This window comes from Anabrus simplex, chromosome X (genome assembly GCF_040414725.1).
Source record: "Anabrus simplex isolate iqAnaSimp1 chromosome X, ASM4041472v1, whole genome shotgun sequence".
NCBI lineage: Eukaryota > Metazoa > Arthropoda > Insecta > Orthoptera > Tettigoniidae > Anabrus > Anabrus simplex.
This window is the reverse complement of record NC_090279.1, coordinates 203,431,360-203,444,470: the sequence shown is the minus strand read 5'-3', so window position 1 is coordinate 203,444,470 and position 13,111 is coordinate 203,431,360. Positions and strand designations below refer to the sequence as shown.

At 39.2% G+C, this 13,111-nt stretch overlaps 1 protein-coding gene across 2 annotated transcripts in view; it reads left to right on the top strand.

Annotated features, from left to right (window-relative positions):
- Rilpl (Rab interacting lysosomal protein like) overlaps nt 1-13,111 on the top strand; it is a 67,038-nt gene that overhangs the window by 22,988 nt on the left and 30,939 nt on the right. For both annotated transcript variants that reach the window (XM_067158577.2, XM_067158576.2), the window contains exon 5: nt 5,294-5,466. In XM_067158577.2, coding sequence (XP_067014678.2) covers nt 5,294-5,466 — 173 coding nt within the window. The remainder of the gene's footprint in view (nt 1-5,293; nt 5,467-13,111) is intronic.

Genomic DNA, 13,111 nt, shown 5'->3' with positions numbered 1-13,111 from the left:
ACCAGCAAGAGCGATCATAAAGGCGATGAGTGTGAAGAAATATGCCAGTGAAATGCAGGAAGAAATTCCTACGGCTTGGAACGAGTGTATATGTGCAGTATACTAATACAATGCATCTACCACGTTTATTAGTAAGAAAAATATGCAACGCTTGTATGTATGTTCAGTCCGTCAGCTCTAGCTAGAGCTAGAGACATTGAAACATACTTGGACAGCCAACGTCGGAGGTGGCTAGTTTACAACCCTCCTACATGTCATGCTGAAAGCGCTCAGTGATGATGATTGACTGTTTTTTTTTTTTAAAGTCGCACCGACACAGACAGGTCTTATGGCGACGATGGAATAGGAAAAGCCTAGGAGTGGGAAGGAAGCGGCCATGGCCTTAATTAAAATACAGCCCCAGCATTTACCTGGTGTGAAAATGGGAAACCACGCAAAACCATCTTCAGGGCTGCCGACAGTGGGGTTCGAACCCACTCTTTCCCGGATGCAAGCTCATAGCTGCGCACCTCTAATCACACGGCTAACTCGCCCGGTAAATGATTGACTGTTCTAACCCATTCAAGTCGCAATAAATGACCACATTATTGACTGTGGAAGTAGATTTAATTTTTCTGCCCATTGTTTGAACGTACCTGTCACACAAAAAACATGTATAAAGATAATTCACTCAAAATTTGCATTTATGCCATGAAGATTATGACCTTGATTCATTTTCCAAAATGTCATTATTGCCATTATCGCCATCTAAACAATGTCTACAATTGCTTTCAATCTCTCGTCATTGCAGCGAAACTGGTTCTCTGCATAATGAATACTGAATACCGATGAAAATAAACTGTTATTCAACAATTCCAGTGTCACGCAGAAATACAGACAGCGTTGTTTACCAACAGTACATGCCTCTAGTTCCCTACAGTGTGTATTGTTAGAAATTATATTGCAAAGGGCATTATAAAGATAAGCGAGGCTCTGCGTCATCATGAGCTGAGCTCGTAATTTGATTTGTGCGCACAACCACAGCTCGTCATATGACGAGAATGAGTTAACACACTTTACACTGAAGAGTAGTGCATAAAAAATTGGTTGGTGTTGTTTATGCTCTGTGTCTAATTCTATAGAAAGTACAAGCTAAAGGTTACTTTTTAGATATGGTACAAATCATTTCAGAATCCCTGAATGCACTGGAGGTTGAAACAAAAATGCCAAATATCTCTTGATATTGGGTTTAGGAAGAAATATTTGGCTTAAATTTAAGAACACATCTTAGGCTAATCAGTTTTGTGTGCGTCTGTTCTGAGGGAACAAAATACGAGGGCAAGTCAATAAGTATCTGCAATTTTGCTATAATTGCTTTAGGTTGGCTCCATGGCGTTGTGTACTCACCAGCCGCTAGATGGAACTGTTGTCTACGTCTGTGGTAAGTGTCAGCAGAAGGCTTTCAGCACAATACAGGGACAATGTTTTGCCATAGTGAAGTTTTTACCAGTGGATTGAACGGTTCAAAGGGGTTACACAAGCGTGAAGGATGAGGAACGATCCGGGCATCCATTTTAAGCCGTAACTGATGCAAATATTGAACAAGCGCGTGATATGATCCTGAATAACAGAAGAGTGAGTGTTCTATAAATTTCCGTGCCCCTGTGGGTAGGGGCGGTAGAATAACACCCACGGTATCCCTTGCCTGTCTTAAGAGGCGACTGAAAGGGGCCTCAGGGGCTCTTAAATTTGGAGTGTGGGTTGGTGACCACGGGGCCCTCATCTGATTCCTGGCATTGCTTCCAGTTACTTGTGTCAGGCTCCTCATTTTCATCTATTCTATCTGACCTCCCTTGGTCAACTCTTGTTCTTTTCAGACCCCGACAGTATTACGTATGGAGGCCTAGGGAGTCTTTCATTTTCACGCCCTTCGTGGTCCTTGTCTTTTTAGGTTGATACCTTCATTTTTCGAAGTGTCGGGCCCCTTCCATTTTTTCTCTCTGATTAGTGTTATAAAGAGGATGGTTGCCTAGTTGTACTTCCCCTTAAAACAATAGTCACCACTACCACCACCCCTATGAAAATCCGCTCCTGGTACACCCTCAGGCCACAAAAAATGGATTATGGAATGCTGTTCTTCCTTGGTACACACACAGAATGGCGTGGCTGTCTTTGTCGCAACAGTGCAAGCTGTACTGATCTGATTTTATGATCTATTATCTTCATTATCTGTATCGATGATTCTAGTAATCACAAATATAAAGATAGGAACTTTCCACCTAATCAATACATTTATCGTAGACAATGGTGCCATCTAGCGGCTAGTGAGCACACAGTGCCATAGAACGAACCTAAAGGCAATTGGAGCAAAAATGCAGATACCCATTGACTTGCCTACGTAACTTTGTATGGCAGTATCACTGTTGTGATAATTAATAACAGCCTCTCTATGCTTTACGTTTTTTTCTGAAGTTGAAGCATTAAGATACTTTTACATTATTTATATCAAAAATTCACCAATGTGTTTTTTTAAAATATATATATATATTTGTACTCGTGTTAAATGACAAAATTGTCTCCTGCTTTTTTGTGAAGCAGCTACAAATATTGCAAAAGAGCTGTTTAGTTATGGCTATGTGTTACATGCTTTTGAATTGATTGTTATTGATGTAAAATATGATCTATATCTCTATAGACCTACTGTTGTTTTATTGCAGCCTGGATATACTCCAGTCAAGAAGGTAAGGAAGGAGTGGACAGGAGGTGTTCTATGTTACGTGTTTTTTCAGATACCATTGCTTTAGTTGGTCTTGGACTCTGTCTTGAAAATTAGGATGGAAACGGTGGTGTGACGTCAGCACACTCTGCTGTTCAGGCTCACGGTAAAAAGGAGTTGAGATGTGTGGCATCACGATGCTCTGAACTGCTTTCTCGCAGCCATACGGGAAGTGGAAATGCTTAAAGGCGTGTGAGATGCGGCAATTTAGGAGAAGCAGAAAAACAGATCTGTTGTTAATAATACAACTCACGTCTTGAACATTGTAATATTAATGCTGACAGTTTGAATGACATAATTGGTCAGATTCTTCATCATCATCATCAGTGTCCCACTCCAGTCGCCCGGGTGTGGTTAATCGGTCAGATTATAAACAGTTAAATTTTGGTTCTTTGATACGAGAAAATACATATCAATTCTAGTTTTACCGGGCGAGTCGGCCATGCTATTAGGGGTGCATGGCTGTGAGCTTGCATCCTGGAGATAGTGGGTTTCAACCCTACTGTCGGCAGCCCTGAAAATGGTTTTCCATAGTTTCCTATTTTCACAACCAGGCAATTGTACCTTAATCAAGGCCATGGCCGCTTCCTTCCCACTCGTAGCCCTTTCCTATCCCATCATCGCCGTAAGATCCATCTGTTTCTCAACTATCTTTTATTTTCCACCTTGTCGATACATTTGTTGCTTATGGCAACTTATTGGTTAAAGGTGGCGCATATTTTGTATATTATTAACATCTTCAGCTACATAACACTGTTTAGCTGAAATATTTATATATAGAAAAAGTATCAATGCTTTGAGAGAAAGTGTCCTTAAAAATAGTGTAAGAAGATTAAATGACATTAAAAACAAAAAACTCATGAGAAAATATATAAATTCTTATTACAGTTGAAAGCGGTGTTTTGTTTTTTATGTTTTTCTTTTAATCTTCTTACGCTGTTTTTAAGGACACTTTCTCTCAAAGCATTGATACTTCTTCTATATATAATTTTTTCATCTAAACAGTGTTATGTGGCTGAAGATATTAATAATATACGAAACATGTATCACTTTTAACCAATAAGTTGCCATAAGCAACAAATGTATCGACAAGGTGGAAAATGAAAAGGCGTTGTTGTAAGTCTGTTAAAATGCGATACGGACCATGAAGTTGATTTTATGTAAAAAATCTATCTGTATCAGTGCGAAACAAATTGTACAAAAAAATCACATGGAATTAAATTATGGAGGAATGTTTTAAAAAGCATGGTTTATATTGGTGTATGATCATAATCCATTTCACTGTCTGGCCACAAGCAGCTATTTAAAATCTGCTGACAGCTGTATAGACCTTTACTTTCCTTTTCTGATTGGCTAGTATGTACGTTTGCAACATCTTTGTGTATGCCCCCCATCTCAATTTCACGGATTTAAGTTTTATTTAATTATACTAATGTCGAATTTTCATTGTGTATTGGGCCTTACTGTTCGGTTTTGGAACATCATCTGTGACAAGTGTTGTGCAAGAAGCGACGAAGCTTCCTGCAGACCCCTCATATCATTTTGCAGGTGGCTGACGAATATGCTTGATTGGGCTGGCAAGTGTTCTGTAATTCCTAGAGTTAAGTCCCTGTGATTTTGATTTGATACTGAAGATGAAAGAAAATACTATTCTTGAATTTCTGCAGCCAATAGACCGTGCTCCGAATCCTAGGGAGTCTTACATTTCCGCGCCCTTCATGGTCCTTTCCTTTCTTTGACCAGTACCTTGATTTTTCAAAGTGTTGGAACCCTTCCACTTTTTTCCGTCTAAAAACCAAACTGCATGGCGGAATAGCCCCAAAGGGCCATGGCCACCAAGCGACTGCTGCTCAGCCCAAATGCTTGCAGAATATGAGGTGTCGTGTGGTCAGCACGGCGAATCCTCTCGGCCGTTATTCTTGGCTTAATAGACCTGGGCCGCCATCTCGCCATCAGATAGCTCCTCGATTGTAAGCACTTAGCTGAGTGAACCTCGAACCAGCCCTGAGGTCCAGTTAAAAATCCCTGACCTGGCTGGGAATCGAACCCGGGGCCTCTGGGTAAGAGGCAGGCACGCTACCCCTCTGATGAGTGTTTATAGAGGATGGGTGTCCAGTTGTACTTCCTCTTGAAACAGTTATCACCGCAACCACCACCACCTCACACCATCCAGAGAACAGCCGCTGCTACAGGGATGTTACTGCTTCCGTATCACTGGCAATGGCTTGTACACACTGCTGTGGACTACATTGAGGGACTGTAGATGTTTCTTTTGTATTGGTTGTAGTTGATAGTTTGTGTTAATAAAGAAACAGCCCTTGCAAATTTTACATTAATGATTGATGAAATGTCTCGGAACTAATGGAAATAATTGTCTTTCTCCAACTAAAGCAGTGGGTGCATCTACATGTATATTACATAAGCTACGTTCAAGTGGGTGTAGAATAACATAGTAATATAAAACTATGGACATCAATTAATATCTGATGAATGACATAGTGTATGTTAGTAGTAGGAATAACGTTTGTTCTGTTCTAGTCTGAGGTTCCGGACCTCACGAACAAAGTTGTGTATGACATGGACGATCCGAACCGTCCACGCTTCACGACGGCAGAATTGAAAGAGATCCTCCACGAGAGAAACGAACTGAAGGCAAGGGTGAGCGACCTAGAGGACGAGCTCGAGATGTATCGACCCAAGGCCGTTGAATCGTAAGTACAAACATACTGACTAGTATTTGAGAATTTTGGACTTATCATGGAAACATATATTGTATAGTAAGTAAGGGAATACATATGTATAGCCTTTTGTGCTGGCTAATCTCTAAGACCACCAAGCAGATTTGGGTGCGATTTTCACTGTTGTATAGAGCATTTATCGAAGGAGCTTTAGGTGTATGAAACACTAATTTACAGCAAAAGGGAGCTGGGCAGTGGCGATTTTAGTGAAATGGGTCAAAAAGAAGAAATGGCCATCTGAGAGCTTTCTTGGCTTAAACTACCTAAACTGTCAACAGTAGTTCCTTAGTATGTCCAGGGCAATTGTTGACCATAAAAAGCTCTACAAAAAGTCCAAAACGTTATATACCTATCTATAAAACACCGAAGTTGGCAGGTCAGTCCTGGCTCAGTCTGGTTGTATTTGAAGGTGTTCAAATACGTTAGCCCTGTGTCAGTAGATTTACAGGCACATAAAAAAACTCATACGGGTCAGAATTTCGGCGCCTCAGTGTTTTCCAAAAACTGTAAAAGTAGTTAGTAGCAGTAGGACATAAATCCAATCATATTTTTATTATTATTATTTTTCTATACAACATAACCCTCAATAAGCATTTGCGTTTGTTGGACTGAATTAGTCGTAAAGTTAGGAACTATATTTTTTTGGTATTTATGTAAGCCTTATCAAACATAAATTATTATACCCTCTCAATAATCTTATTAAAATAAGAATTCCCTTTACAATATGTAATTCGCATTTATGATTTACTAGTGGCCGGTTTCTGGTACACCACAGTTACCTGTGAGTTACCTAAAAGCGCTTGTAACTTTAACTGTGCTGTTAACTTTAATGAGTTTCCGGAAACTTAAATCCAGATTTATAAGCCCTGGTAATAAACAGTACAGTTATCGTCATGTTTAGTACCTCTCGTCCTCTGATAGATGTCTCTACGCAAATGTTTTTAGGGTTATTTTGGTAATATCTAGTTACTTTTACTAGCAGAAGTTTTCTACAATGAAAAATGGTTGGCAAATACGTACACAGTCATGTCAATCAGTCTGATTCAGCATGTAATAATCTCTCATATTATGAAAATACGTACGATCTAATGATGCAAAAATTAGGTATATATTACTTCCTCTTCTTTCTTATTGACAGTATACAGACATCGTCTTAAATTTCACCTTGAACGTTGTTGTCAATCAGATCACTTTTCATTGATCCAGAACAGAACAAGCGTAAACGAAAATAATCACATAAATGAAAACGTGCCGCACACTTTGGAACCTATGATTCCGACACTGAAGTTCTGCACTGATGGTGCTATATCCATCTGTTCTCGCTGCAACTGTTGCCGGTTTTTTTTTTTTTTTTTTTTTTTTTTTTTTTTTTACACTGACCATGCAACATGCATTGACAAAAATACTCTTGTAACTGCTGACGTGAAGTCCACTTGAGAACTTCAATCGAACGTAGCGAGCTAACCCTGACTCAGGGTGTGAAGCGTGTTGAAACAGATAAGATGACAAACTACAGCTCCCTGAAAGACTTTTAATTAAAGAAGTCCAGATGTTTTATGTTTATTACGAGTCTGAGACCTCACGTCACCGGTTACAGGATATAATGGCATTAAAAAAAGCAATGAAAAATCGATATTTATTATTCAGCAGGTTAATATTAAATGCATATCGGTATCTAAGATATTTATAATTTGGTACAAATGTAAATATTAATGGTAAATCCTCCATAATTTCAGATTGTGTTCACTACGGTAACTGTTGGTGGGACTCATGATTCAAAGCATGACGAAAGAGATCTTAACATTATAGCTGCACTGAAAGATCAATTAGAGCCTGATGAAAAACCGTTCGACTCGAGTTCTATTTTATTTGACGATTTATTTCCCGTATTGGAAGATATATCTACAGTAGAGGCGTCATGCTCCGAGAAGATTATAACCTAAACAGCTGGGACAGATGACGCCATACAAGTGTAATCAGTGACTAAAGCCAGTGATAACATGGAAGTAAACGTACTAACCGAAATGTTGTTGAGTCCAGCACAGCCAAACACGTTAAAACTACAATGAATGACTGTAAATATATTATAACCACTTCATTATCACTTTCTAATGTTTACGAAAGTAATATAAGACCTTGTACGAAACGGTATGGAGTGGCGCCTCATAGCGGTATTTGTTGGAATCAGTTCTAACATAGAGGTAACTACAGCACTAGCTGCAGTTACCAGTCTTCGCGGAGATAACTGTGAAAAAGTCGATAATTGTTGTTTCGGAAACTCATTTTAAAAATATCACCATGTTAAGTCACTGGTAACTACCCATCTACAGATAATTGTCATTTCAGAAACCGGCCATAGTTATTGTAGTGCAGGCGCAGGAATGGTTTAAATATCATATTTGGAGAAAATGGCAGACTGCTGGAAAAAAAGTGTCATTGAGCTATGTAAAGACATCAAAAGTGAACCAACTAATGTAGTTTAGAAGGAAATCTTATAAAGCATGTCGCCATAAATTCACGACTTTTCCCTTATGCATAACTAAGCTATCGTGCAACAAGTATTTGCTACCCTTCAATGTGCCACTCCGCACAGAATTAACATTGAACTTTAAAAAGACCCATTACATGGAATTCAAGGCATCCAACTACCATGACAAAACTGCAAAAACACACAACCTTATATTAAATGCAAATGCAATTGAAAATACGTTGACCACAAAATAAATTTCTAACTTCTGGCTGGAATGCGAAATACAAGCACAAACAAGCTCATTGGGTTACTCAGCGACCTCACTGCTAATTCAAGGCCTTTTCCTCTTATCGCACAAATTTCCCTGACCTGACTCCAGTGGCAAGAGCTCTTATCTGTGTTGGAAATCACACTCCTTTCACAAGGGATGACGAACATTTTCAGAGCTGGGAAAAATGTGATCGTACTAAGCAGTAATCTCATAAGTTATTAATTTCATTATAGGTCCGTGTTGATGGTATAACACACAATTATAGATGGAGATTTCCTACCTAATCATTACTTAATATCTTTGAGTGTAAGTTTTCACATTAAAAATACACTCAAAGATATCAAGTATTGAATAGGTGGGAAATCTCAATCTATAATTGTGACTAAGCAGTAATAGTGAAAATTGTGACTCGATAAGTCATGTGGTATATTTTTATGGATTCAATATTATAGTAATCGGGATTCCGAATTCATGACGTGCTAAGTTAGAAGGCATGAGATTTCACTGTATGTGTTAAGCTTTCGTGGTTTGTGTCTCTCTTGTACAGCTCCTGTGCATCAGTATTTTTTGTTCGCTGCATGCCAGCAAAGTACTTTAGTAGATCTTGTGCAAATATTTGTTCATGGTCTGTATATTTTATTTTCAGCTTCCTTTTATAAGTGTCTTTATAATATGGAGAAAGTGGGCTTTTGTTTCGTTTTTGGAGAATAGAGAAAACCAAGCAGAAATAATAAACATATTTCTCATAAGTAATGGAGGTAAGGAAGAATAAAGTGATAAAAACACATTTTAGAATAAATACAATGACGTATAGAGAGTCGGGAACAAGGAAAGGAACCCATAATAAGGCAAACATAATGGCAGGTCGATGTGGAAAGAGGGAGAGACACGAAGACAAACATCAAAACACAAAATGACAAGAACAGTCTCTACATCTCCAAACATTCGTTTCTTCACGGAGATGGGTTTTCTCCTTATCAAGCTTGGTTCTACATCCGTTTCTTCTCCGATCCTGATGAGTTCTTTCCTGCTTCCCAGCTTTATCAGCAAGCATCGTTGCTTACCGTAGCCTGGATGGAGTGGTAGAATGAAGCGGCAGTTGAATAAACACATGGAAAGAGAAGAATCAAAAAAGAAACCACTTTTCCCTTGGTCTCTTGGTCATGGCCATCCATCAATGGCTGCTAATTTCAGATGACCACCTGCATGGTTGTTAGGTATCATTGTCTGATCATCCATCCATACCTTACATCACAGCCCACACGGTTGTTGGGTAACATTGTCTGACCATCCATCCATACCTTACATCACAGCCTGCACGGTTCTTAGGTAACGTTGTCTGGCCATCCATCCATCCATACCTTACATCACAGCCCACACAGTTGTTGCCTAACATTGTGTGGCCATCCATCCATATCTTACATCACAGCCTGCACGGTTCTTTAGGTAACATTGTGTGGCCATCCATCCATATCTTCCATCTCAGCCTGCCCGGTTCTTAGGTAACATTGTCTGGCCATGCATTCATATCTTATATCACAGCCTGCACGGTTCTTTAGGTAACATTGTGTGGACATCTATCCATACCTTACATCACAGCCTGCACGGTTCTTTAGGTAACATTGTGTGGACATCCATCCATACCTTACATCACAGCCTGCACGGTTCTTTAGGTAACATTGTGTGGACATCCATCAATACCTTACATCACAGCCTGCACGGTTGCTATATAACAATGGCTGGCCATCGTTCCATACCTTACATCACAGCCTGCACGGTTGCTAGGTAACATTGTCTGACCCCCCAGCCATAAGACATATTTATGTCAAAATGGTAAAGATTAATACAATTGAGAAAAATAAAATAAAATAGACACAGGACATACACTGAGGATTTGAACTGAACTAGTCAGTATTGGTTGCTCTAAAGATATTTGCTCCAGTGACTCAGACTAATGTAGGGACCTAAAGGAATAACATAAAAAAAAAAAATATATATATATATATATATATATAAAAAGAGGCCAGAGTTTTTAGCATCCCTTTTCTGAGGATCTATGGATCCTCTACAAGGGGCATTGTACTTCCCTGTGTTCCTTAAACCTCATTGTTACTGATGGCCTATCTGCTGTCAGGCATTCATTCGTGTTTGCAGCAGTGCTATAACACTGTTGTTGATGCGGAACAATACTCTTTGGCTTCTTTCAGGTAGTATACTGTGGACTGTTGATGTTTAAGTCCACATTAAACCAAGATTTTGAACATGAATTTTTTAAATGTCCTGTTCTCTTATTCTCCATTCTGTCTATTATAAAGACGTGTTGATGTGCACTGCTTCTTCAACAGTGTTATGTATGATATTGAACTTAACACTTAAGTTATTTGTTTTGAAGGGCTGAAGGAAGTAGCTGAATGATCTTTCATTGATATGTGTAGTTATCCTGATTTGCTTTCCCAAATACAACTTCTGTAAGTAAGAACATTCTATATATACGTGCATTATGTGAGTATATTGACTGTTGTCGTGCTGAAGTATTGTTGTGCCATGTGCAAATTCCCATGTATTAAATGGATGCCCAGTAACTTCTCTTTTTTCTACCTTTGTGCATGTACCTGTTGTGTCCAGATGTTCATTTCTTTGTATGGTCAGCATAGTGACTTCTCTATTCAGAGGGCCTTGGGTTCGATTCCCAGCCAGCTGGGGCTTTTAGCCGCATCTGGTTAACTTCTCTATATACAGCGCTTCACACTACAAACAACCACAGATTCACAAAAGTGAACGCAGGTGATGGTGGCGATTGTTTTAAGAGGAAGTACGACTGGACAACCAACCTCTATTATCATTAATCAAAGAGAAAAAATGGAACGTATCCAACTTTTCATGACAAAGGGCATGAAAGTGAGACTCCTTAGCCCTTGGAACCTATCAGCATTGCTGGATTTAGTGGCTCAAACAGTTGAGAAGGTGGCCTTCTGACTCCATCTTGGCATGTTTGATCCAGGCTCAGTCCAGTGGTATTTGAAGGTGCTCAAATACGTTAGTCTCATGTCGGTAGATTTACTGGCACGTAAAAGAACTCCTGCAAGACTAAATTCTGGCACCTCAGCATCTCCAGAAACTTAAGAAGTAATTAGTGGGACATAAAGCCAATAACATTATCTAATAGCATTGGGGTCGGAAAAGAACAAGAGTTGACAAAGAGAGGTTGGATAGGGTAGATAAATGTGAGGAACCTGGCAGAAGTAAGTGGAAGCAATGCCAGGACTTGGCTGAAGTGCCCCATGGTCGCCATACCACGCTCCCAGGTTGAGAGCCTCTGGGGCCCTCTTCAGTCCCCTCTTGCGACTGGCATGGGATACCGCGGGTGTTATTCTACCACCCCCACCCACAGGGACAAGGTTAGGGTTGGGATTGGATGAGGCATCTGACCATCAACTTTCTGAAATTCCATGTAGAATTTCTTGTGAATTTTCTAGCAAGTTTTTACGTGAACCTCATCAGGTAACTGGGAAAAGGTCAAGAAGAAGTCAACGGCAGCTTCAGTATTGGATGACAGATCAAACAGGTTGTTAGTTGTGATTTAGCATTGGAGGGGTATAATAGCCAAATTTCTCCTTTCTTACAAAGATGGCCATAGTTTCAATTCTGACCAGTGCGTGGGTCCAGCAGCACTTTTCCTGTTCCTGTACCAGGTCGGGTGTGAAGCGGGCTGAATCTTCATTGCAATTTAAGAGTCTCATATTTGCATTGTTCCGTATTGACTGTACAATAAAGAAAGGAGGAGGAGTGGTGGAAAGACCGAAGAAAGTGGAGAGGAACCATATTTGCCCCTACCCGGCTACAGCTGGATAAAGGGAAATGATGATGATGATGATGATATAATTAGTCCACCTTGTTCAATACAATAAAATGTGTCTTAAAGGAAAGTAATTAAATTTACATAATAGGTACATTTTGGCCCCATTGGGCCATTGAATACAAAAACATGAAGTCTACGAAACACTCTTAAGACACAACATTAAAAGTCCTATGATAGAACAATCTTGCAATACTTCATCCCATCGTATTGTTTAATAACATAACAAGAAACAACATATTGGAGAGCATATACATGCACTCATTCTGGAAGTCTTGAGGTAACAACATTTTGAACAAGGTTATAGGTATCAATTTGTAAGATAGAATATAAAAATAATTGTCATATAGAAAAGTCTTCAGAAATTAAGGATTAGAAAAATGTCAATACAGAGAACAAAAGAAATGTAGCAAAACATGAATCGTGAAAGTTATCCTCTTGCTGCTGCAAAACGACTTCGCGACCACATTACAAAATGGGCAGAAACTGTGGGACTGGTGCATTGCTGGTCGAGGCAATTATATTGAATGAGATAATGTTCAAATGTACTTCTTTGTCTACAGAGATAGTCCACCAACTTTTCGAACCGACCTCATATTTGAAGACTGCAATGTGTTGTGAAGATGTGGAGTTTGTCCTTGTCTTTTTGTGCTTACATGTTTCTTTGTCTCCTTTTATTTTTTATTACTCCTTTCACACTGTCCTGTTCTTATGTTTATCCTATTATGAGTTCCTATTCATTCTGTATTAAAAAACTAAAAGAATTTTCTTCTCCTAAAGCAGTCTTGATTTTAAGAAGGAAGATGTGAAACATATCCTTCCTTGTAATTCAAATCGGAACCACCCACTCTCCCACGCATTCCACTTGGATGACCAACATACAGAAGAGAGGTTGCACAACTCTGTCTTTTGAGACATCTGTTGATTCCTAGCGTAACTGTTTAACACACCTGTCTGCAGAGAAATGTATTTGGTTTAAAATCCCAAACATGATCACTTTTTTTTTTTTTTTCCTGCTCGT